Source organism: Microcebus murinus, chromosome 7 (assembly GCF_040939455.1).
Source record: "Microcebus murinus isolate Inina chromosome 7, M.murinus_Inina_mat1.0, whole genome shotgun sequence".
Classification (NCBI taxonomy): Eukaryota; Metazoa; Chordata; class Mammalia; order Primates; family Cheirogaleidae; genus Microcebus; species Microcebus murinus.
Window position 1 is genome coordinate 16,506,990 of NC_134110.1, and position 24,534 is coordinate 16,531,523.

Below are 24,534 nucleotides of genomic sequence, written 5' to 3' on the forward strand. Positions count from 1 at the left end.
TTATTATTTTTTTTTGGAGAGCTTCCTTCAGCCATTCTTTAAGGCTATGTCTGCTAGCAACAAATTCTATTAGATTTCCTTTTTTTTGGAAATGTCTTTATTTTCTCTTCTTTCTTGAAAGTCTTGCTGGATATAGTGTGTGTATATATATATATATATATATATATATATATATATATATATATATATATAAGTTGAGAATTCTTTTCTTCCAATACTTAAAAAAATTGTATCCCACTTCCTTCTGGCCTGCATGGCTTCTTCAGATGAGAAATCTATTGTTGTTTAAATTGGTATTCCTTTACATACAACACATTGTTTCTCTCTGGTTATGTTTAAGATTTTCTTTTTTGTCCTTAATTTTAAGAAATTTAGTTTAGATGTGTCTTGGTGTGAATTTATTCTGGTTTATACTATTTGGGATTCACTCAGCTTTTTGAATCTGTAACAGGTTTATGTCTTTCACTAAATTTGAGAATTTTTCAGCCTTTATTTCTTCAAGTATTTTTTCCAGTCCCACACTCTTTCTCCTCTGCTTCTGGGGTTCCTCATACAAATTTACACCTCCACACATTCCTAAAGCTCTGCTCATTTTTTTTTTTTTACAGTCTACCTTTTATGTTGTTCAGATTGAGTGAACTACATTGATCTAATTTTATTTCATTGATTCTATGCTTTGTCATCTTCATTTTATTACTAAGTCCATCCAATGAAGGTTTTTTGTTGTTATTGCATTTTTTTCAGTTCTATAATTTACATTTAGATTTAGTTCTTCTTTATAATTTCAATTTCCTTGCTGAGATTTTCTGTTTTGATTCATTTCTAGAAAACTTGTAATTAATTGTTGGAAGCATTTTTATGGTTTAAAATTGTGCGATGATTCCAACATCTGTCATGGGTGTCAGCTGATTGACTTTTCTCATTCAAATTGTGGCTTTCCTGGTCCTTGTATGACAAGTTACCTTCAACTGTATCCTGCATACCTTGGTTATTATTTTAGGAGACCCCTGATGCTATTTAAGTCTACTATTTTAACAGGCTGTCTCCCTGGCACGTAGGTTTTGGCTTACCTGTGTGGGCTTTAATTCCAATGATAGTTTATAGAGTCTTTGCAATGCTATTCTGGTCTGCTTTGTTTTCCTGGTGTTGCTGGGCCTCCTCTTCAGTCCATGCTGGTGACATCCGCAGGGGCGGCAGGCAAACTTCCCTGGGTTGCCTGGTGCTGCTGGGCCGCCTCCTGCAGTGAGTCAGGGAGACAGAAGCTGCTGGGTCTGGGTCCCCTTACGCCAATGGGGTGGGGAGGGCGACATAGGGTTTCATCGCCGCTGCTGTGGTGGCCAGATGGGGCTGCCCACCACTGTCTTGGACGTGGAGCAGACGCTGGGTTGGACTGTGGTTTGCTGCTGCTGTTGCAGCTGCCAGAGGCAGATCAGCGAGCCCACTGCATCCTGCATACGGAGTTTTTGGGGATCCTCACAAGGGCTCTGCTGGGTTTCATCTTCCCAGTCCTTTGGCAGAGAGAGCAGGCCGTTCTTGGGTTTTGTGTCTAAGACTGTTGACAGGTCCAGGTTGCAGGCCTCTAGGTGCCCAGGTCAAGATATGCGGGAGATAAAATGAAAACTCAGGAAGCTCACCATGTTGTCATTCCTCAAATCCTGGGGTCCTTGGCCAGAAGACTATATTCTTTCCAACTTTCATAGCCTTTTTGTTGCTGTCTGTTGAATAATTTCCAGAGTATCTGGTTGTACTTAAAGGAGAAGAGCGAGGAAGGCAAGTCTATGCCATCTCGCTCCAGCACTGGAAGTGAGCATTTTCTCCTTCAATCCTCCTAACGTCGCTCTGAGGAGGAACTGTCAGAAGCTCCATTACACAGATGTGGAAACTGGGGCACATGGGGGTTAAGTGACTCGTTCAACCTGTAGCAAAGCTGTGTTTAGGATTTTTCTTTGGGGACGTGAATTAAAGCTGCAGACTCTGGCCACACATTTGGGCAGAAGCTCTGAGGTGCTGGGGTACAGCGTGGGCCCCGCCTTTCCTCTGTGCCCCATGACCACTGTCGCTGGCTGGGAGCTCTGCTCCTGCCTGTGGTGTGGCACTACCTTCCATCTGTCCAGCATGCTGCTGTGACCATCACCAGGTCAGACCTCCCAAAGCCCGTCTTGGCTGCTCCCTTCTTGAGGCCTGGCTGGAGGCCCTGACCATAACCCTGGGGCCTGTATCCAGCAGGTTTGACGGGCCCTGTCCCACTGTGTCCCAGGCACCCTGCCTCCCCGCCTCCTAGTTCCACAGCTCTTATTATTTTTCATGCTTCTATTGTCTCAGGCTGATGCTTGCTCCTCTGTCCCCAAATTCAGACATCCTCCTGAGTGCCCATGCCTATCTTCATGGCCGAACCCACTCACCTCCTCTCTGGGGATGCCTGACAAGGACAATGTCTTTGAAAGCAACCTGAGAGCTCTAATGCCCACGCCAGAAGCCGTGGACCCTGGGGTTAGCAGTGTGGGTGCTGAGGCCTGACTGCCTGGTTCGAATCCTGATTCCACCAGCTATAAGCTCCAGACCCATCGCAAGCTTCTTAACTTCTCTGTGCCTCAGTTTCCTTATCTGGAGAATGGGGACAATAATAGTGCTTACTCCACGGGCTGACTGGGAGAACTGAATCGATCAATAGATGTAAAACTTCAAGAACAAGCTTGCATAATAAACCTGTGAGTTCAACTGAGTATACACATGCCGTATGCTTTGCTTCAGTGCCTGTGAGCGCACAGTGTGCACTGCTTCTGAGCAGTCCTGCTCTCTTTTGTCCTTCTTGTTGTTCAGGGGTAACAGAAACAACAACATGAGGGTCTAAAGTGAGGTCAGGGACCTGTTCAAACCTCTTCAAATTCCAAGAATCTATCTCTGTTTCAACCCTCAAGCTAGAGGGGAGCAGCACTGAGCAAACACCCAGGGCAAGGAAATCAACATCATCCCTCATGTTTCTGAAGAGCTCTAACATTAAGAACTTTCTTTATTCCACTGAGTAGAAACCTCTTTCCTTGAAACTCAAGCATGTTGGCTCAGCTCTGCCACCTGGGGCTGTGCAGAGATCCCTTGTGCCCTGGCAGATTCCAGTGAGTCCTCACATGTTCCTGTCCCTTGCACACCTCGTCAGCACAAAGATACCCAGTTCTCCTAGCTGTTTCCTTCATCACGCCCTTCCCTTGCACATGGATGTCTCCTTGCTCCGGAAGTCCTTCTTAAAGCAGACTTCCCGGTGCCACTTAACCTCGGAAGGGTGCAGAGGAACTCCAGTGCCTTCTTCATTTCTGGAAATGAGGCTGGGATTAATACAGCCTAAGAACCTACATAGTGAGCATGCAGCTAACCGTAACCCCTCACATACAGGATGGTAAATCGGTTTCAGCTCTTGTGCCAACTCTAATCTATTGGCAGTGGCTGCCTACGGAGTTTGGAAGGCTTATAAGCTAGGGCTCAGTGGAAAAGGTTCTGGGATCAATTATTAATAGTAATGTCTGTCAGTGGCATACAACATCGAAGTTGAGACAGACATGTTTTGCTGGCAGTGACTGCAGTCTAAACACATTGCCATTAAGCTATGTTTCTACCATCTTGTATATTACATCTAGTTGATCTGAGACTAAACCCACATTAAATGCCATCTGGACAGCTGTAAGTCATATGGTGAGCACGTGGACTTCAACATGGACAAAGGCCTGAAGCCTGGCTCTGCCACTTACCAATGGCGTGTCCCTGGGCCTCATTTTCCCTGCTGTACCATGCAAATGCTACTACTGTCACAGCACTGGTGGGACATTGAATGCAATCATGCACTGCTGCATGTGGCTACTTTTCCAAGTGGTCAAGAACTTCAGGTACTCCGAATTTTTGCACAACCTTCTCTCTCTCCCATCTTTGTGCCATCTCAGTGTCTCATGAGCATGCTACCCAGCCCCACAGCCAGGTCATGGCTAAAATGTGCCATCAAGCAGTGATTCCAGTGAGCCCTGTGGCAGACAGGAGCGTCTCTCCCAGGTAGACTTCTCTCCACTAACAAGCATCCCTTGGGTAAGGTTGTCCAACACTTACAAATTCCTTTAACTGTATCCAACTCACAGTTCTCAATATTTCCCACCAGGAGTGATAAGAGTTTTGCAGAAAAACTGGGTGAAATTTACATTCCCTGTCTCTGCATAATCCTTGGCTGACTTTTAGGACTCCTCCTTTTATTTTTAAGAGCTCAAAAATTATGTCTGATGAGCCATTCTGGAATCTTGCCTACACACAACATTAACATAAGCTGGAATGTATGCCATTTGTTTCGCTTCCCTTTCGCAAGATGGCATTGGCCTGTTTTCAGTCTTGAGCACTCCCCTGCCTTTCCTGCACTGCTCCTCCACGGTTGTCAACACGGCCTGGCACTCCCGTTCGCAGGTAAATTCTTTCAGTTTGGGCCAAGAGAGCTGGAATCATGTGAAGCAACTGGTTGACCTCTCATCACCTCCTCTGTTCCCCAAGGCCTCAGCCCCCACGGGTAAATTGCACATCCTCAGGGTGTATGAAAACCAGGGGAGACTGGCTGGGCTGTCAAGGACATGATGGGCATGCCCAGGGATGAAATCACAGAAGGCAGTATCTGCCCGGGCACCCTTTATGTTCAAATGGGGTAGCTTTACAACCCTTAGCAAATCCCCAAGGTTGAAAATATGATCACTTTGGGAGGTTAACTTTCTTTCCACTTTGGTCATCAACCTGCTTCACTTTCTTTCCTGAGCCACTTCTCACAAAGAATTGAATTTCACAGTCACTTTGCAGGAGCTGTTACACGCACAACAAGGACCACTGAAGACTAATGCCAGGCAGTCACCGGGCTCAATCCCCACTGGGCAGACCAGCTTCTCTGGACACGTGATTCAATTCATGTTGCAGCAAGAAGTGACCAGGGTCCTGGAATTCAAGGCTCACTCAAAACCCTCAGATTCCAGAATTTTCCACCTGGGGGCTGCACGGGTCTTCTAGACCATGGGTAATATTAATCATATGCCGAATGTGGAAGGAGGAGATGATGCATTTCGTGTCTGATCCACAAGACAACCCAAGAGGCTGACTTACCAACCTATAACTTTCCCAATAGGACAGCCACGGGGCTGACCGTTCAAACATGGGTCACTGGCAGCAAGGACAGGAAAAAGCCACCCTCTAGGAAAAGCACAGTTGCTCACACTTCAGCCTCTGCCTCTGAATCATAAATAAAAACTGAATGGGAGAACAGAAAGGGGCAAGATAGCAACACCAGCATCTCAAAGCCTCAGGCGGTAGTCTGCTTTTTTGGCATGGTAAAGACCACCACTTCGGGGACTTTTAGGGAGTGTTTGACATTTTTGTTCAGTGTTTCAGACAGTCTTGCTGTTTCCTTCCAGCTTCCACACAGAAAACCCCCATTCCATGGGAAACCCAAATTCTGGATGACCAGCACGTTCTCGAACAAGCTTGTCAACACCCAGGCTGTAGAGGAAGCTGGTGGAAACCTAGCCTCAAACTCGGAAGCCTGCCGAAGACCCCTCTGAGTCTGCTGGTATCGTACGGCCGGTAAATAAAGCATGGGTGATGATCAGGGACCAGAGAAGAGATTCCAAAGCCAGGGCAAGAAACTAATCCAAAAACTCCCCCATAGAAAAAAAGCTTCTTTTAAAAAAAAGTTTTTCCCTTCAACTCCACCAAGTTATATGGACCTGCAGCTGCGGCGCCCATATAGCAAGAAGTGAGCACAGCACCAAGGGGAGGTCGCCAGAAAGGGCCACCTCTTTGATGTGCTTTAACCGCCTGTTTCGAGCCATCACGTGCACAAGATCACCCTGGTGGGCCTGAGCTCCTGCATTTCCACAGGCTCCCAGGTGACCCGAGGCTGCTGGCCTCAGACCACAGGGCAGAGCAAGGCACCCCAGGAAGTCTGAGAGTGTTTCTCCACTCCGTGCAGCACGAACACGGGCGTCCTCACTCTTCTTTGCCAGATTCTGGACTAGGCATGGGATATGAGAGTTTTAGGTGATAACTGTTAAGTGGGAAAGGACAGTTCAATTTGGGGATGATATGTGGATGCGGGGGCAATTTGGGAGCTTGCTCTGCTGAGGGAGCCAAGATCTATGTTTCTGACACCCCTGAGTGATCACCCTCAGGTGCCCCAAAGATGAATAGGCCCTTAATTAGTCGAGGTTCTCCCCCACTGCGAAGCCACCAACACAGCCAAGTATAGGCTCATCATGTGTCATTCACCAAAGCAGCACATGCTTCTGTTTGGAAGGAATAATGTCGCTAAAGGTTCCATTGGACAGAAACCAACCTACACGTAACTTTGGGTGAGAAGCAGGGGTCCTGTCATTTGGTCCTCAGAGCGTCTGAAGCTGCCCCATGGCAGGGGTCCTGCTGGGGCTGCCATGTCCTTGGTGTGGGGATACTGTCACTAAGTGACTTCTAAGACCACTGCTGTGTCTCTGCTCCGCCCTCCTCTTTAATAATCCACCCGGATGTGAGCTGGGGAAGCCGTGGCCAAGGTGCAGGCACAAGTGCAGGCCCCTGAGGTGACATCGCAGGGCCCCGTCCCTCCCAGCAGCTGCCTGCCTCGACTCTCAGCAGCAGCAGCACCAGGGACCTTGGCAGCTCTAAGACTTCCGCCCGGTCGGTTTGAAACTGACCAACCTGCTTTCTGTCATCCTCGCCTGGCTCCTGATGGCAATCATAGGTGAGCTGGTGAGTCACTGAGGCTCACAGGACACAGGCCCCTTCTCACAGAAGCATGGCCCTGCTTAACAAGATGACGTCTTTCCCATGTGTCCAGTGACTTGCTAAGGAAATGATAACCTCCTTCATTCTCTATCCATCTAATTATTTTTTCCAAGAGAGGGCATTCCCAGATCCTCACGCCAGCCCCTGGCAACTGCTGCACCGCGTTCTGCTCTGATGTTAGGACAAAGTGCGTGCCTCTGTGGCTCCCCCAGACCCCTAGAGCCCTTCTTCTGGCCCTTTCTGCCACTGGCATGTGGCAGGACCACCACCCGCTTGCAAGGTGAGTGTGTGTCCCCTGTGTCCTCGAGTAGACAGGATGAGGAGGGTCCTTTCCCAGAATGTGCCATTGTCCGGACTGTGGCGAGGTCTCCAGGGTCTCAGAGAACCTGCTGGTGTTCCCAGGTACTGAGGTTTCAAATTGTGCATCAGCAGTGGGCAGGGGATGGACAAGAATTTAAGGCATGAAACCAAACAACTGGGAGAGTGGAGGCACTGCCTCCATAGAGAAATCTGCATCAGACCGCACTCCTGCCACCTCCCACGGTACTTGGGAAACCTGAAGGTGGCTTTCTCAGTAAAGGTGAGTCTCTACCAGGAGAGCCAGGTGAGGGAGGCTCCTTGTCCACGGCCCGGGCTCTGCTCCCGTGCGGAAAGGGCGCTGCGGCCTGACACTCTGGTCTGAGTCTCCACTGGCCACTCAGCGCGGTGGGACGGGAGATGACGCACAATCTGCAAAATGACACTGAGATGACTCTAGATGTCCCTCCCAGCTCCAAGAACCATGAGAAAAGCCACTTAGCTGACGCTGCCAGAAACTCTGGCAATCGAACGAGAAAACTGGATCTCATCTGATCCCTGGGAGAGTCTGTAACATAAGGAAGTTCTGAGAGGATTTCGGGATCTGATTCTCGAGCCAAACTCAACTGATCTTCCTGTCTCGCCAAACACCATCTCAGACGACAACGTTTCAAGGTAAGGCAATTCACCCGATAATTGAACACAAAGAATTCCTGGGGTAGAGACAAACACCCCACGGCTTTTATAACCTTCCTTACTACAGAAATGAAACTCCGGGGGCAGAGGGGACCCCGCCACCGCTGGGTTTTCCATCTCGGGGACCACGTCCAGCCAATAGCTGCTGGGCCGCGCTGCTCAGACCACAGGTGGGACCACATCTGCCTGAGTGCTGACGAGCCTTTAATGGCTTTCCACTTGTTTGTGCTCCTCTCTCTGAGGGTGTCAGGCCTGGCCTTGTTAGATGTGGGGAGGCTGTGGCTGAGGTCCTCGTCAGGACAGGGGCTCTGGGTTTTCCGGACGACTGGAAGAAACGTTCTCTCCTCGCACATGACCCCACATCAGTGATGCGACCGCAGAGGAGAGCACTGACATTTCGCGGCAGCTCCCGTGGATACACCAGATGATGAGCCGTCGCTGCCCTTTGAACAGAGCTAACGGTCACAGACGACCCTTGCTGCCCTGGTCACCACTGCTGCAGTGCCTCCAGTTCAAAATCCCGAAGGGCCACAAGGAAATTCTACTTTTATTCACATGGAGAAAGCAGGAAAGCAGGCAATGGGGAGAGGGGGAGGGAGAGGCTGTGCAGAGCGCCTACGCCATGCAGGTCCTCCAAAGTCACAGGCCTTCTCTCAGCCAAGGCGCCAGGAGGTTCACGGCTCATCCACTAACACGAAACACCCTGCAGCTCTCGGCGGCAAAATGCAAAAGATAGCTAAACACATGAACGAAAGGAAGCGAGGCCTGCATGTTTTGTATAATGCTGGAATTCGGGGACAGACAGCCTCACCCAACGGACGCTCATGCGCTCACTTTGGGGCAGGGGCCAGGCGAGGGGAAATCCCTCAGGAATCACTCCAACACCCCCCACCCTTCCATCACCCCCCCCCCGAAACCTGAGAGCCCTTGAACGCAGCTAGTGCCATCAATTACCCTGCCGTGGGACGGGAAGGCTGCCGCCCACGTGGGAGCTGAGTGGGAACTGAGGATGAAGCCCAGGGAGCCAGGCAGGAACCTGTCCGGAACCTTCTCTAGAGCCTGACCCTTTCCCAGGGAAAGGTACCCCCTTTTGTCGTCCTCAAGGAAGGCCAACCCCTCTGTGGACACAACTGCCCTAACTCCAACCAGAACAAAAGCACGTTCCCTGCCCCACCCCCAGATTTCTAAACAGTTATGACATTCCCAGAAATTCTCTCTTTGAGGTACCGTCCTCCTAAGGCCAGCCCACCTGCCGTCTGTGCCACGCCCATGGGCGGAGCACCCAGATGCTCGGGCAAGAGTGGCCCCCCACAGCTGTCAGCTGGCGGGCTGCCGCCTGCCCAGATCTCTCCTGTGTCCACTCTGCGTCCCTCTGGCACCACGCTGACCAGCTCATTCTTAATACAAATCACAGACCAGGCATGTCCACGTTTCACACAACTGGATAATGGCTTGCTTTCCTTCCTGTTCTGGGATTGAGACGATTCCTTTTTGTTTGAACTATGTCAACTCTAGCTACGAGAACATTTCCCCAGCATGGCTCTCCCCCCCCCTTCCCTCTACTCCCCACTGCTCCCCAGACATGTGTCCACCCACCGCCCATGGGCCACACTGCTCAGGGATCGGATTTCTTCCTGCCCTGAGCTACAGACCAGGCAAGCATGTCCTCAGTCCACAGGACATCCTTCCCAACGTGAGCTGTCCTGAACTCACCTTTGCACAGTGTCACATCTGGCTGGAAGAATCCAGAAGGACTGGATCTGATTTTGACGGGTGTCTTTATTGGAGGATATCAAACTTCACACCTGACCTGGCTAGAGTCGTGGGTCCCCTTGATACATCAGGGCACATGGTAGTGTCCCACGCGCCCGCTGTCCTAGCGGGACTGAGAGGGCAACCAAGTCCCTGTCTCTGCTCATGTCTCCACACTACTGCCAGGTATATCTGTGAGGACGGCGCTTCCAAAACAGGGGTGGAGGGAACAGCTCCAGGGGCCAGGGGTGTCTACACAGGTCTGAGAACCCAGGTGTGCACACACATTGTTGTGACCATGTCGAGACATACTGTTTTGTGCGTCTGCAGTGTGACTACCAGATGGTCAAACACGGCTCCTCACCCCCACGTCTGTACCTGAAAACCACAGCCCTGCGTGTCTCTCCCCGGCACCTTTGGGTACTTGGTGCCTTGAGCCTCCACCATGGCAGGTGAACTCCTGAGGGCCCCACCTGTCCCTCCACCTCTGCTTCCGGCCCCTCCACTTCCAGGCTTCTGCCCACCCCATTCTTCCCACTGCTCTGCCACACCTCACTTTGTACTTTGTGTCACACCCTGAGTGAGGTCTCCGGGGAGGTGTCCAATGACAGACGACAGGACTAAGCCTGTCTATGGCGGCGACTTTCAGGATTGCCAGGCTTTGAGCGTGCGTTTGAAACTGGCGTGGCGCAGAGCATTCGGGGTGACAGAGAGAGAGGTGGAGCAGGTGGGGGATCTTCAGCACGGCTGGGCCTCGACACTGAGGGAGGCCCGGAAGCCTGGGGTGTGGGGCAAGAGAGGGGAGCAAGAAGGTGGAAGACACCAGAGAGACAACGAGACCCCACGACGTTGTATCTGCTGCACTCCTCCAGCCGGAATGCACGGGAATCTCCTGGAGAGCCTTCCTGAGCCTCCTCATCTAGGGCGAGGCCTGGCCCCTGGCTTTCTAAGCGCCCTAGTGCCCTCTCGTGCAGCACTGCTAGATGTCTTCTCCGCCCAGTTCCCCGGCTTCCATCAAGGCAGTGCTTTGGGGGCCACAGGCTGGGCCTGCCGACCAGAAGAGAGGTCAACTTCAGAGTGGGAAGAGTTCTTTGACTTAAGAAAGGGCTTAGGGATGCCAGGTAGAACCCCGGGAGGGGCCAGGAGAACCTCAGCCTGAGTACAGGCTGCAAGATGTAGACCCCAGCGTGGCACTGTGCCTGCTGGACGACCTGCCACAGGTCCCCCGGGCTGGGGAGCTCACGCAGTTTGAACTGGCTCTCGAGGCAGGCATTTCTTTATCCCTGCTCAGGCTCAGGCATATCTAACAGAGCCTCTTAAATTCAACAGAGGCAGAGATTTATTTTTTTATAAATGGAAAGCCTTTTGTTTCTCTATATAAAGATAAGTCTTTTTTTCCTGAGTGGGTGGCAGATTGTGCACCAAGGGACTCCCTCTTGTCTCCTGTTACCACACCTAGAAAGCACTGTCTTTAGACAGTTCCAGGAACTTGCTGCCTTACCTGAGAAGCGTGCTGCATGCACGGGGTTCTGGGCTCCCCTGGGCCCAGGATGTCTGGTGGCGACTTGGTTCTCTGCCCTCCTGGCCACCATCCGTGCTAAGGCGAGCTCCTACCAGCCACGTCACTTCCCTAATGTTGCCATCTTATACCCCACTTCCTTTAAAAGAAAAGGTATTCCCACCAACATTCATAGAGCCATTTACTTTCTCTTTTTATTACATAAGAACTTCCAAAAGGAGTCATGGACTAAAACACACCCATCTCATGGCAGGCTTCTCAAGCTATCACCGCAGGGCAGGGAGATAGCTACCCCTCCTCAAACTCACAATTCAAATGCCTCAAAGGCCAGCATTTCCATGCATTTGGAGAACTAAACAGAAACATGCAGCTGCCTACCAGAACAGTCTTTCACAGCTGAGAAGGCAACCAAGGACATGGATGCTCATTTAAGCCCTCCGAGGCTATTGTCAGCAAGGCTGCTGCTCAGAGCCAACTCATCCTCCAGGCAGCAACACAGAGCAGCACCCCCAGGTTCTGCCCCCCACCCACGCCGTGGTTTTCAAACCCTCCAGCTCCTGTCTACAGCAGGGCTGGGAGTCTCTCCCAGCCTACTCCCAGGGCAAAGCATCAGAACGCTGCCAGTCCCATTTACGGCACTCACGTTTCCTAGGAAAAGCCCTCCCAATGACACGGTCACTCTGTTCAGCCAGCTGGCAGTAGCTATACTGTGGCCTTTACTTCCCTTAAACTGAAGGTGTGCTTGTTTTTGACTATACAACAAACTCTCTTTTTTATTATTTATCTCTGGGAGTTTGGATCCTTACATTAATGGACCTACTGTGTGCATGTATTATCATGTAAGTGATCACAAATCATGTTAGATAGAAACTGTAAGTTTTTTCTTAAAGCAATACTAGTATCCTAGCCTATAAAGTAAAAACAACTACCTAATAGGACTGATTCAAGAGCATAATGAATGTACAGCATCTAACACAGTACCCTGAATATAGCAGGTGTTCAATAAATGAGAGATCTGATTTGACTTAACTAACATCAGTACATTATTATTTCATGGCCAAAGCAGCATTATTGATATTACCATACCAAGAATTTCTAATCAATTTATAATGTATGACATATTTGATTGCAAACTGGATTGGATCCAGTTTACAATACCAAATAAATTATGTTTGACTATATTGCAAGGCTATAGTAACCAAAACAGCATGTTATTGGTACAAAAATAGAGACATAGACCAATGGAACAGAACAGAGAATCCACATATAAAACCATCTACTTACAACCAATTGATCTTTGACAAGGCAGACAATAATGTACACTGGGGAAAAGAAGCCCAATTCAATAAATGGTGCTGGGAAAATTGGATAGCCACATGTAGAAGAATGAAACAAGACCACTACTTTTCACAAAAATTAAGTTAAGATGGTTAAAAGATTTAAATATAAGGTATTAAACCATAAGAATTCTAAAGGAAAATGTAAGAAAAAAATCCTCTAGACATTGGCTTAGTTCACCAAGACCCCAATGGCAATTGTGACAACAACAAAAATTAATAAGTGGAATTTGATAAAACTAAAAGCTTCTGCACAGCTAAGGAAACAATCAACAGAGCAAATAGACAGCCTACAGAATGGGAGAAGGTATTCTTAAGCTACATAGCCAATAGAGGGCTAATAACGAGAATTTACAAAGAACTCAAGCAAATCAGCAAGAAATAAACAGACAACCCTACTAAAGAGTGGGCAAAGACATGAACAGAAGCTTCTCAAAAGAAGATAGACAAATGGCCAATAAACATATGAAAAAATGTTCAGCATCAGCAATCATCAGGGAAATGCAAATTAAAACCATAATGAGATATTGCCTTACTCCAGTCAGAATGGTTTTTATTAAAAAGTCCAAAAACAATGGATGCTGGTGTGGATGCAGGGAAGGAACACTTATTCACTATTGGTGGGACTTCAAATTAGTACAACCCCTATGAAAAACAATACATAATTCCTCAAAGAACTAAAAGTAGACCTACCATTCAATCCAGCAATGCACTATTGGACATTTACCCAAAGGAAAATACGACTTTGCATTAAAAAGACACCTGTACTTGAATGTTTATAGTCGCACAAATCACAATTGCAAATATGTGCAACCCAAGTGTCCATCAATTCATGAGTGAATTAATAAAATGCGGTATATGTATACTTCAGAGTACTATTCAGCCATAAAAAAGACAAATTATTACTAATACCTTTTGCAACAATCTGGATGGAACTGGATACCATTCTCCTAAGTGAAGTATCTCAAGAATGGAAAAACAAATACCACATGTACTCACTATTAAGTTGGAACTAACCGACGAGCACACATGTGCACAGAGAAGTAAAACTCAGTGGAAATCAACCAAGGGGGTGGGGCTAAGAGAGGAGGGGCAAAAACCTACCTAATGGGTACCATGAACACTAGGTGGGTGATGGGCACACCTATAACCAGGACTCAAGCATTACAAAAGCGATCCATGTAACCAAAAACATTGTGCCCCCTTAATGTTTTCAAATTAAAAAATAAATTATGTTGAAATATTAAAAATAGAACTATGCATACAAAGAGACACTAGAAAGAGAAGAGGCAGGAAGTATAATTCCAGGATGCAGAGGAGTTAATTGCTGAAAATGAGCCCTAAATTTAGCTTTGTGTTTTCTGACAGCCAAAGCAAAAACAAAACCATGTTAATTTATGCAACCCATTGTTTGATTAAATGGGATCGCACTCATACAGGAAGGGAATTTTTCTCCTCATATTCAGATCTAAGGGTAGCTGCTCACACACATACATACCCACCCATCAGAGGGATGTTTCACTCTATCAGTATTCATCATAAGGGGCTGGTAGGTGAGCCACTTGGGGACTTTCTTAACATATGCTAAAGAATATGGAGGTAAACTGCTGTACTCTATTGCAAAATATTCAGGTTTAGTGTCTGTGAAGTAGCTTGGCCAGTGGCTTTGCTCAGAGTGCAGGCTGGTCTTAGTCTTTTCAAGCAGCCCATACAGCCTGGCCCCTGCTCTGAGCCCAGTGACCAGAGGGTCCTATGGCTTCATCCTTGGGTAATCCGCTTCCCAACACTTGCAAATAATCAGAGACGACAGACTCCCCTGGGAAAACCATAATCACCCACCAAGGGGGAGGGTCAAATACTAGCAGGATTTATTGGCTTTAATTAACAATAAAGTGTTTGTTTTTGTAGGTAATTAGAGTTCAGTAGGAAGCTATAAAGAGTCCTCCAAGAAATTCCAAATAGACTGTAGCTAAAGGGTAGTAAGGTATGACTCAATCTAACCATTCTTCTTTGCAGACATCCTGTGCTAAGAAGCTTAGTGTTTGATGCAGCACAATTGAATAGGTCTTCAGGGAGAAAATGGCCCTCTGTGTTCTTAACATCTACAGAGAAAAAAACCTCCATGCAGCATGTGTGTCCACATGCGTGTGCAAACAGCACTCTGGCACGTGCCATGCTCCTGGATGCTGCTATGGGCTATTGCAGTTGATGTAACGGTAGCTCAAATCATCTTATTTAAATTGACTATTCAAAGGTCCATAACTACCTGCATGTTGGTGAATACTACAACAGCTCTGTGCCCTTACAACCATTAGGCAGTTGCTTCCTCAGTACTCTGACTGGCTGGTCAGTCCTTTGAAGGTAGAAAGATGTTTGCAGAATCCATTTTGATTCATGCTTTTTCCCCCCAGGAAATCCTTCTTGGGTACAGGTTCTTAACAACTCAGAGGTGTTAAGACAAATTTGATCGTACCTAATTTTTGAAATAGTGTTGGCAAAATGTTGTCACCAATATCTCAAAAATAGTATCAAGATGAAAGAGCTGTGTGCTTAGTAACAATTGCTCATTTTGTTTCACAAAGCCCTGGATCGATAACGTGATTTCCTCCCTAATCCTAGGAAATAAACATAACATTATTTCTTCTGCTCCCTGTGCCCACGTCATGATATCTCATGGGTACAGAAAAGCCAAATACCAAACTCATCTCAAGGAGTGGAAAAAATTAAAATGAGACCAGATAAACAAACAAACAAACAAAAAAAGTAAAGCCACAGATACGGAAAATAGTAGAGGAAACAACTACTTTCATACTTCTTTACAATGTTCTTACTCTTGCAAAAGTTCAAGTTAACAGTTAAAGGCCACAGACATCTTACAGCCTACCTCTAGGTCATTAGAAAACTCTTGCAATAATTTATCCCCCAAGAATGAGATTCCCATTTAATTATGTTCTATGCAATCCAATATAAATTTTCCCACTGTTTTGCATGTCCGGGCCTCCTTGACTGAACATTTTTTAAAGTTCTTAAGCAGTCACATCACCATTTTTCCTTCAGAGAAACAAAACAGACACGCACTCCAGGATCAAGAGCAAACCCTCAGCCCACGGTTCCAGAGGCAGCTGTCCTTCTACAGGTGACCGCGACCTTGGGCTGACCACTCAACCTCTCTGACCCTCCGTTTCCTCATCTGAAAAAAAATGAGGAGGTTGCCACAGATTCTCCCTGAGGCATTTGTGGGCTCTAAGGTTCTATGGTTATTTCATCCTAAAGGGAAGAATTTCCATGTGCTGTGCACTGTGGAAAACCAAGACACTGAATTCTACATTCAGAAAGCTGGACTTTGTTTGGAACTGCCTGAAAAGAAAAAGTCAACAGTGCAAAGATAAGTCCCATTATTGGAATGATAAACTTAGAGTCAATCAGAGATCCTGCTGATCCGGGAAAGGAAATACAACTAAATAAGACACTCGGAGAAAAGCCTCTTCCCTTTACTGTATTGGCTTTGTTTGAAACTAACGTTTCTGCTCTCCAAGCCAGGCTGTTCAAGGATCTCGCCAGTTCCCTGCAAGGCTGCAACGCTGGCTCACTGGCCTGGGGCCTTCGTGGTGCTGGCAGCAAAGGCATAGAGCAGCATTGTTTTAAAACTCACAGAATTCAAGCAAAAAAAAAAATGTGTATTCAAAAAGGAATTTAAAGAAGCAGAACGGCAGAGTCTGATACTTACTTGTGGCCCAGCTCATGCGCGATGGTGAAGGCCAAGTTGAGACCATTGTCTTCGGCGAGCACACACTTCCTCTTAGCACTGCACACGCCTCCCAAGTAAGCAATTCCTGCAGCAGAGACACAAAACACATTCTCTTGAGAACACGGGAGGCCCTGACGTCACTGGGCAAGTCCGCATGGTTAACATCACGTACGGTCAAGACAGGGGCAAAACTGGGGCTCTGCAGACCCCGGGATTGGACCTGTTAGTCCGGGACTCATGTGGGATGGGTTTGTGTATGATGTTTTTGTGTTCACCCAATAACACTAATAGCCACAAACGTCTACCAAGCATTTAATATGTGCCAGGTGGTATGCTGAGCAGTTTACACACCTCATCCAATTTAATCCTCATTACCCAAGATGAGGCAAAGTGAGGTTCAGAGAGGAAAGGAAACTTTCCCCCAGAGTCACCAGGATTGGCACCCAGTGCTGGGATCCTACACCAGATCCATCCAAATTTAGCACCCAGGGGCAGGACCAGGTGAGGCCAGCCAGGCCAGGTGCCCAGTGTGCAAAGTTTAAGGAGGCTCTCTCTCTCAGGAGCTGCCTCTGCGCTTGCAAGCCCCTGAGAGAAAGTGCCTCCTTAAATTTTGCACCATGGGCCCCTTTTGCCTCACCCTCTCAGGGCATGAGCTTGGATCTGTGCTGGAGCGTACAGAGAACAGGTGTGCAGAATGTTCCAGGAGTCCTTGGGAAAGAGAGCACAACCTGGACCCAAAGGGAGTGGAGCCCATGCTGGGAGTGCCAGGGCCCCGAAGTCATCAGTGAGGATGAACCTGAGGGCTGACAGCCTCACCTCGGCACACAGGCACTTGTACCTAAGGACCTCACCCAAAGACGGGAAAACCCAACTGGCATACGCCAGGAGGAACATGGCACAGGCAGTGGTGTGAGCAACAGGCTACACGCTGGAGGGCAGGAGTTGCTGGTGGAGATGGGATGCTGGAGGAGGGATGGGAGTTCTTGGGGGAAGAGAAGCTGTTCTGGCAGAGGGATGTGTGTGAACGACCCAGGGGCCTTGGATGACCGGCCATCTGGGGAGTGCTGGGCAGTCAGTCTCAGCAGGGGTGCGGACAGTGAGCCCACACTGGCCACACCTCTGGGGGCTGACTCTCCAGGGCTCCCTACTGTTCTCCACGCTTGCGCTCTCCCTGCACCCGGAGTAGACATCCCTCGCCACCCAGGCCCCTCAGGGCTTATCTCAACAGGGCCCGCTAGGAAGCCTGTCCTCTGCCCTCCCATTGGCATCTGACCTCTGAGGACAGCTCCTCAACATGCCCCCGTGTGACGCACGACAGATGGGGGTGTGGGGTGCCTGGAGGAAGAGGCTTGGTGCTCCTGCACCGTGAGGTCACGCTGCACGTGGCGAGGGCGGTGGCTCTGCCGCTCGGTGCCATGCAGCAGAGGCTGGCCACGGGGCAGATGGAGGCTAACCCCACCTGGACTCCGTGCAGCAGCGCCGTGTCCTGGGCTGCGGCCACCCAAGGAAGGGGTGCCTGCTCTCCACCCCTGGCACTGTCCACCCACCAAGCCACTTACTGCTCCATTCCAAGAGCTTCTTCCACTCACTTGCACAAAGTGTCTCAGAAGGGAAGGAATTAGCAAAGAGCAGAGGATAACAGGGCAGGGGAAACTACTTCATTTAAAGGACCCCTCCCTCCCTGCTCCCAAAGAGCTGCCCCAACATCCTCTCCGCCGACATCAAAATCAAACCAAACCGGTGTAGAGCTCAGCCACGCACAGGCCTCCCTCCCGGTCGTCTCGTGAGGCTTAGAGGACGCTCTCAGGGCATCGCCCTCCAGACAGACCCAGCTCCGGGGCTCACATTCCGCACACTGAGCCCGGGTACCACACCCCGGGTCTATTTTTATTTGGAGACATGTAGAGTGCTTGGCCAAGGTTAAAAAGGTTTTTTAAAAAAAGAAATGTTATTTGGCCTCAAGATGCCTTTTTTTGGCACATAGACATCATAATTCAGCAATGCAGATTGTTGGAACAACACGACAACCAGAAAGGGTGAGATCTGGCTTCTCAGTGCCTTCAAGGTCATTATTCTGGTTTCATTTAGAAATGCTCCGAGGGTTGCTGCATAAAAGCCCACCGGTAGGCAGGCGGAATGCGGCTGCACTGGCCCGATGGCATGCACACCTAGCGCTCAGACACGCACCGGGCAGGGCCTGCCCAGCCCTGGCCGCAGTCTCTCTGGGTCAATGAATCAATTAGAAACAATCAGATGTGCACGCCTGGAGAAGCCGCCTGGGGAGGGGGGAGGGAGGCATAATAAGGCCAGATGTGCTGAGCTTGCCGTCCCGAGCACGAGCACGCCGGCTGCGTGTGAGCCCTGCTGCTGAACCAGCAGACCTTAAATGCCACAGGGACACCTCCCCTGGCCTCGCCGCACCGTGCACCCGGACGGGGGCAGCCCTGACTTTTCATCCTAATTAGGTAGCATGCAATGCTAGGGAAACAGCGAAGCAAAGACCTTTCCAATAACTGCATTTTAATTTTTCCAAGGCGCAGAGGATTTTTTTTTTAATTAGAAAACAAAGAATCAGTTTATTTACAAGAAATGCTCTCTCCCAAAGGCGGATTAAGGTCTAATGGTTCTAATGCCTTTAACGATTTATTCCAATCGTGCCCAGCTTGGTCATAAAACCAAGCAAGGAAAACACATAAAAGAAAATAGCTCCCGATAACAGGGCACGAGAGCGGTGTGAGTTTATGAGGGACGGTGTGGAAATGCTTAGAATGCACAAAACAAAGTCTGGAGAAAATCCCAGGTTGTTGTAAAAGTAAGAGCTGCGGGGCGGGGGTGGCGTGGGAGGAATAAATGGTAATTAAGCCATCCAGCTTTGGTACAAAACAAAGCCCACCACTATTCCGTGTTTCTAGAAAGGAACTTCAGTCTGGGGAAGAGGGAGCGCTGGAGACCCAGAGATAGCACCCCAGGCTGCAGAAGGCGCCAACCTGGAAAAACCCACCAAATCCCCCTGTCAGAGCTTGTCAAGAAATGAGGAAAAACCAGTTTCTATTGATTTATTTAAAAAAATGAAGTCTGTGACAGAGTTCTGCTAACTTCAGTGTTGATGTTGTGGAACCAACCAGCCCTTCCTATGTGACTGGAATTCCCTTACACTAAAGCGAGGGTTTCTCAGATCCTAAAGTGGTGCTTTCTATGGTTTCAGCCTTTTGTGATTTAAAATTCTCCACAAATCATGTAACTTACTTAAAAAAACCACATCAATTCCACATGTTCGCACAGCTCCTTGGAACAAAAGGGAAGCAGAAAGGCAACTGGAATTTATTAGTTGTGCCACTCCACGGGCACGAGTGCTCTGATGCCCAGCCTTCCCTTACTTGGCAGGTGTTAATGGCCCCATTTTACAGATGAGGAAACAGAGGCCCAGTATCCAGTTTCATGGTTAAATCAGAACCCAAACTAGGATACAAATGCAGGCCTCTCTGCCTCCCATCCCATGTTGCTTGAGGCAAACCCCGGCCTCCCTCACCAAGGTTTTGGTAACCAAAAACAATGAATAATCTTTGAGAATTTAGAGGATTTTCATAAATCCTAATGTGTGTGCATGTTGGAGATGTTCATGGAAAAGCGTGAAGGTTTCACACATTTCGGTCCAAATGTTTTTAAGTCTAAAGATAAAAAGACCCGAGAGATATGTACAATATTAACAGCAGTGACCCTGTAGGACACAGTGAGGGAATTAGGGATCTTTTAAATTTCCTTTTTTGGTTTAAACTGAATACAATTAATATGCATGTGGCTATGAAAATTAAAATTGATTATATGTAATTTATCCATCTAGAGCAGGGGCAGAGGTGGGAGATCAAATAAGACAAAACCACCCTCTGGATTTTAACTGCACAGCCCTTCAGGCAGCAGATGACGCAGGAAGTTGACAGTCAACAAACACAGGACCAAGTGTGTGCTTATATCCTAACCTCGGCACAGACTCGGGAAGCAAAACACACTTAAAAATCTGAACTGCCTAGGGTGGAAACGAAGGGCTGTCACAAGTTCTCCTGACACCTGGAGCAGCTCGCCGAATTCACCTAGAGAAGGGGTCACGTCCACCAGAGCCCTGTGACCAGCTGAACATGAACATGCTCTCGTCTCCCTTTTCTTTTTCTTGGTAAGAGCACAATTATGTAGAGGAAATCCGATGAGAAGGCCTAATTATTTTATTTCTTGGTAGAAAACTACATGCTCTAAGCCTGTAATTCTTAAGCTCTTAAACTCAGGATTGACCACTGATCCTCTCTAGGTTTAAGGAGTAAACAACACAGAACCGCATAAACTCCGGTCTACCCAGTGCATTGTTGCACGTAAGCAGTTTGCAGCTGTTGGCCTCACTGCCAAGTGCTCAAAGCCCCGGCACTGCCATGGTCATCCCTGGGACAGCACGCTGCAATCATGAGAGAGCACACGGCAACCACATATGTGGAGACTGAGTCACATCCAGGCTCGTCGGCAAGTCCTCGTGTGCTCGAAAACCCTGCTACGTGGTTTTAGGTGTGAACTGAATTTGTGAACAGTATTTAAGAGCAAATGTCTTACGGTCTAGCAGGTGACAAAAGAAAAGTAACTACAGTCGATTCTTGTTATTTGTGGTAATTGGGTTCTAGGAAGTCACTGGGAACCCTTCTCTAATGCATGTGCGTCCTCTGTCAGGCACACCATAGCTGTCCTGCATTTAGGAACAGTGGACTTCAACACTGTGCTTGGGGGCCATGTCAAACAGTGACATCACCAAGAAGAAGCACAAAAATGTGAAAAATGTGGCCCTAAATACACCGTGAAAAGGCCACTTGTTTACAGTATGAGATTTGAAACAAGAAAGCAGAGAGTGGCCTTGTTCAACCTCAGCTGGGAACGTGCCTGTCTGATGACTTAAATTTTTCAGCACACTGCACATATTTGCAAAGGACTGCCAAAGCACCTTGAGAATTGATTTTGGAATTACAAATCCATTGCAGCAAGTAAGCAAAATCACAAGTGCAAATACAGATAGACTGTATTTTTAAAAATTATGCTCTGTCATCAAGCAAAATGAAGTCCTCATCAGTTGCAACAAAGAAATTTACTTTTCATCTAAGCACTGCCTCTAGTTTCCTAATATGTACTATGTAAATTATTTTACTGGGCCGGGCGCTGTGGCTCACGCCTGTAATCCTAGCTCTTGGGAGGCCGAGGCGGGCGGATTGCTCAAGGTCAGGAGTTCAAAACCAGCCTGAGCAAGAGCGAGACCCCGTCTCTACTATAAATAGAAATTAATTGGCCAACTGATATATATATAAAAAATTAGCCGGGCATGGTGGCGCATGCCTGTAGTCCCAGCTACTCGGGAGGCTGAGGCAGAAGGATCACTCGAGCCCAGGAGTTTGAGGTTGCTGTGAGCTAGGCTGACGCCACGGCACTCACTCTAGCCTGGGCAACAAAGTGAGACTCTGTCTCAAAAAAAAAAAAAAAAAATTATTTTACTAACTCAGGCCTATTCTCCTCTGCAATTTTGCTTCCGTGTTGTGTGGTCAGCAGTTTATAAGACCATCACCTCCAACAATAAGTCACCTGCTCTAGCAGGGGCTATACAGGGTGACCATGCCCCCATACATGCTGAAAGGCAGGTACAACTTCTAGCACTAACAAAGTGGGGAAGAATGTCAATGATAAGGCTCTAGAAGGTGGAGGAGAGGAGGCTGGGGTGGCATGGTCCCATTGCTTGGGACTGAGGAACTCTGTGTTCTAGACATGCTCTATGATTTCTGCCCCAGCACAGTGTCCCCACCCCCTGGGAGCACAGCCCTCACCTTGTCTTGACAGTTCCAACACCAACAGGCATCCCAGTTTCCCTGCTCCTCTCCTTCAGGGTCCCCTGGGCCAGTGACAGTGGAGGGAAGATGAGTTAGCCCAAGTCTTTATCCCTACAGGGTGGACAGAGGGTGGGGGCAATGGTCTCAAAGAGGGGCCTAAACACAGCATGGCAGAAGCCACCACTGCCATTCGAGAACGTGCACACCTAACACCTACTACCTGAAAGAACACTGGGGATCTGAGACAACTCACTCGGGATTCAATGAAGTAATAAGTAGACAAAGTTTGAAGGCAACAGTGCCCAAGTCTGTTCGGCATTGAACGACTCCTATTCCCAATTTTGAAACTTGAAACAACTTAGAGTTAGCAAAACAGTGTGGTACTGGCATAAAAATGGAAATCTAGATCAATGAAACAGAATTAAGAGTCTAGAAATAAACCTTCACGTTTACAGTCAATTGATTTTGCTGAGACCACTCAATGGGGCAAAGAAGAGTCCTTTTAACAAATGGTTCTGGGAAAACTGGATGTCTACAGTCACGCGCCACATGGCAACACTTTGGTCAATGACAGACTGCATATATGCAGTTGTTCCATAGATGATAACGTCTAAAAAATCCTAGTCACTATTGCCTAGTGACGTCACAGCTGTCATAACACCATAGCACAATTACTTTATTTTTCTTTAGTGCAGCCCAAATGTACAGTGCTTTTATAGTCTACGGTAGCATACAGTAATGCCCTTGGCCTTCACAGTCACTCACCACTCACTCACTGACTTGCCCAGAACAACTTCCAGTCCTGCAAGCTCTGTTCATGGTTAAGTTATACAGGTGCACCATTTTTTATTGTTTAGTGTATTGTCACTGTATCTTTTCTATGTTTAGCTATGTTTAGATACACAAATACTTCCCATTGTGTGACCATGGCCTACAGTATTGAGTACAGTAACATGCTGTACAGGTTTGTAGCCTAGGAGCAATAGGTCACACCATATAGCCTGGGTGTGTGGTGGGCTACACCATCTAGGTTTGTGTGAGTGCACTCTATGATGATTGCACAGTGATGAAATTGCCTAATGATGTATTTCTCAGAACGTATCCCTGCCATTAAGTGACACAATTATATATGCTAAGGAATGAGGTTGGACCCCTACCTCACGCCACATGTAAGACTTAAGTCAAAATGATTAAAGACCTAAATATAAGAACTAAAAATTAAAAAAAAAAATTCCCAAAAGAAAACAGAGTAGTAAATATTTCTGACCTTGGGGCAAAGACTCCTTAGATTTAACAACAAAAGCACAAGTGAGAAAAAAAAAAAAAAAAGCCCCACCCCCTGCAACAGGAGAATGGCTTGAGGAGAGGGAAGGAAAGGGCTGGGAAAGAGACAGGGAGTCACCTTCATTTCAGCCGCCCAGCCAAGCAATGAACTTGCTGGCACATTCTCCAAGGAAGCTTTCCAGGTCTGCCCCTCTGCATTATGGTTTTCTGCCAACTGGGAGCCATCCCCGGTTAACTTGGTTAGCCTGTGTGTTCAAATGTCACGTGACTGTGGCTTTGTGACAGGGTGTCCTTGGTGTGGGTCAGAGTCAGGAAAGGCCTCGCTCTCCAGAGCCAGCGTAGGTCACAGGTGCTCTTGGCTGGGTTTCCCAGGCCCCTCCAGGACCCTGGGCTTTGGGAAGAGACGCCGTCCCTGGTGAGGGAATCACGCAAGTCCCCACACACAGGACCTGAGGGGCCCTGGGCCGGAGCACTGGCTCCTACTAGAGGACGTTTTGATGAGTTAAGTGGGTTAAGGGTAACTGGAGGAGTAAACTCCCCCTGGAATGTGCAAGTTCGAAGCAAAAACACTTATTCCAACAGTTTGCTGCATTCTGTGGAAAGCAAAACATGCTGGGAGAGGGGGAGGGCAGAGAAATAAATAACTGTTGATATTCAACAGACCGCAACCAACTTGAGCCAAGTGCACGGAGATGTCGTGCAGATCCCCCTCTGGATAGGACGGCACTTGAGTCTGGAAGGTCCGTCACGTGGAAGGGATCTCCGGGGAGCTGACATAACGGTCCTCAAATCACAGCGTGCCTCTCCGTGGAGGACCCCACAGGGGAGCAGGGGCTTCTGGAACAGGCCCCGATGCCACCAGAAACGGTCCCAGGCAGGTTCGCCCCAGGACAGCGGAGGAGCCTTGAAAGCCTCTTACTTTGACGACCACTTCACCAAGTGTTCCCTGACTGCCTTTACGTGCCGGCCTGGTGCCGGGCACGGATTCCACGCTGAGCAAGCCCAGGCCTCGGGAAGCGGCCTGCAGGAGGCCGTCCCGGCATGAAGACGAGGTGCAGGAGGAAAGGTGAGCGGGGATGTTCCCAGGCATCAGAGAAGAGACCTGTTTCTTTAGGTTTTTGCTGTTCAGCAAACGCGACCACCAAAGGAGCCTGCTCCACGTCTGCACTCAGCAGCACTGCGCGCTCACCTGCGCGAGTACGGCTGCGCATGCGCACACGTGCGTGCGTGTGTGCGCATGTGTGGACGTGGTCCAGCACAGGACGACCTTCC

At 48.4% G+C, this 24,534-nt stretch overlaps 1 protein-coding gene across 1 annotated transcript in view; it reads right to left on the reverse strand.

Annotated features, from left to right (window-relative positions):
* The window catches only part of LOC105871276 (A disintegrin and metalloproteinase with thrombospondin motifs 17), a 200,756-nt gene that overhangs the window by 72,871 nt on the left and 103,351 nt on the right, over positions 1 to 24,534 (reverse strand). The window contains exon 6 of the mRNA XM_076004811.1: positions 16,112 to 16,217. Coding sequence (XP_075860926.1) covers positions 16,112 to 16,217 — 106 coding nt within the window. The remainder of the gene's footprint in view (positions 1 to 16,111; positions 16,218 to 24,534) is intronic.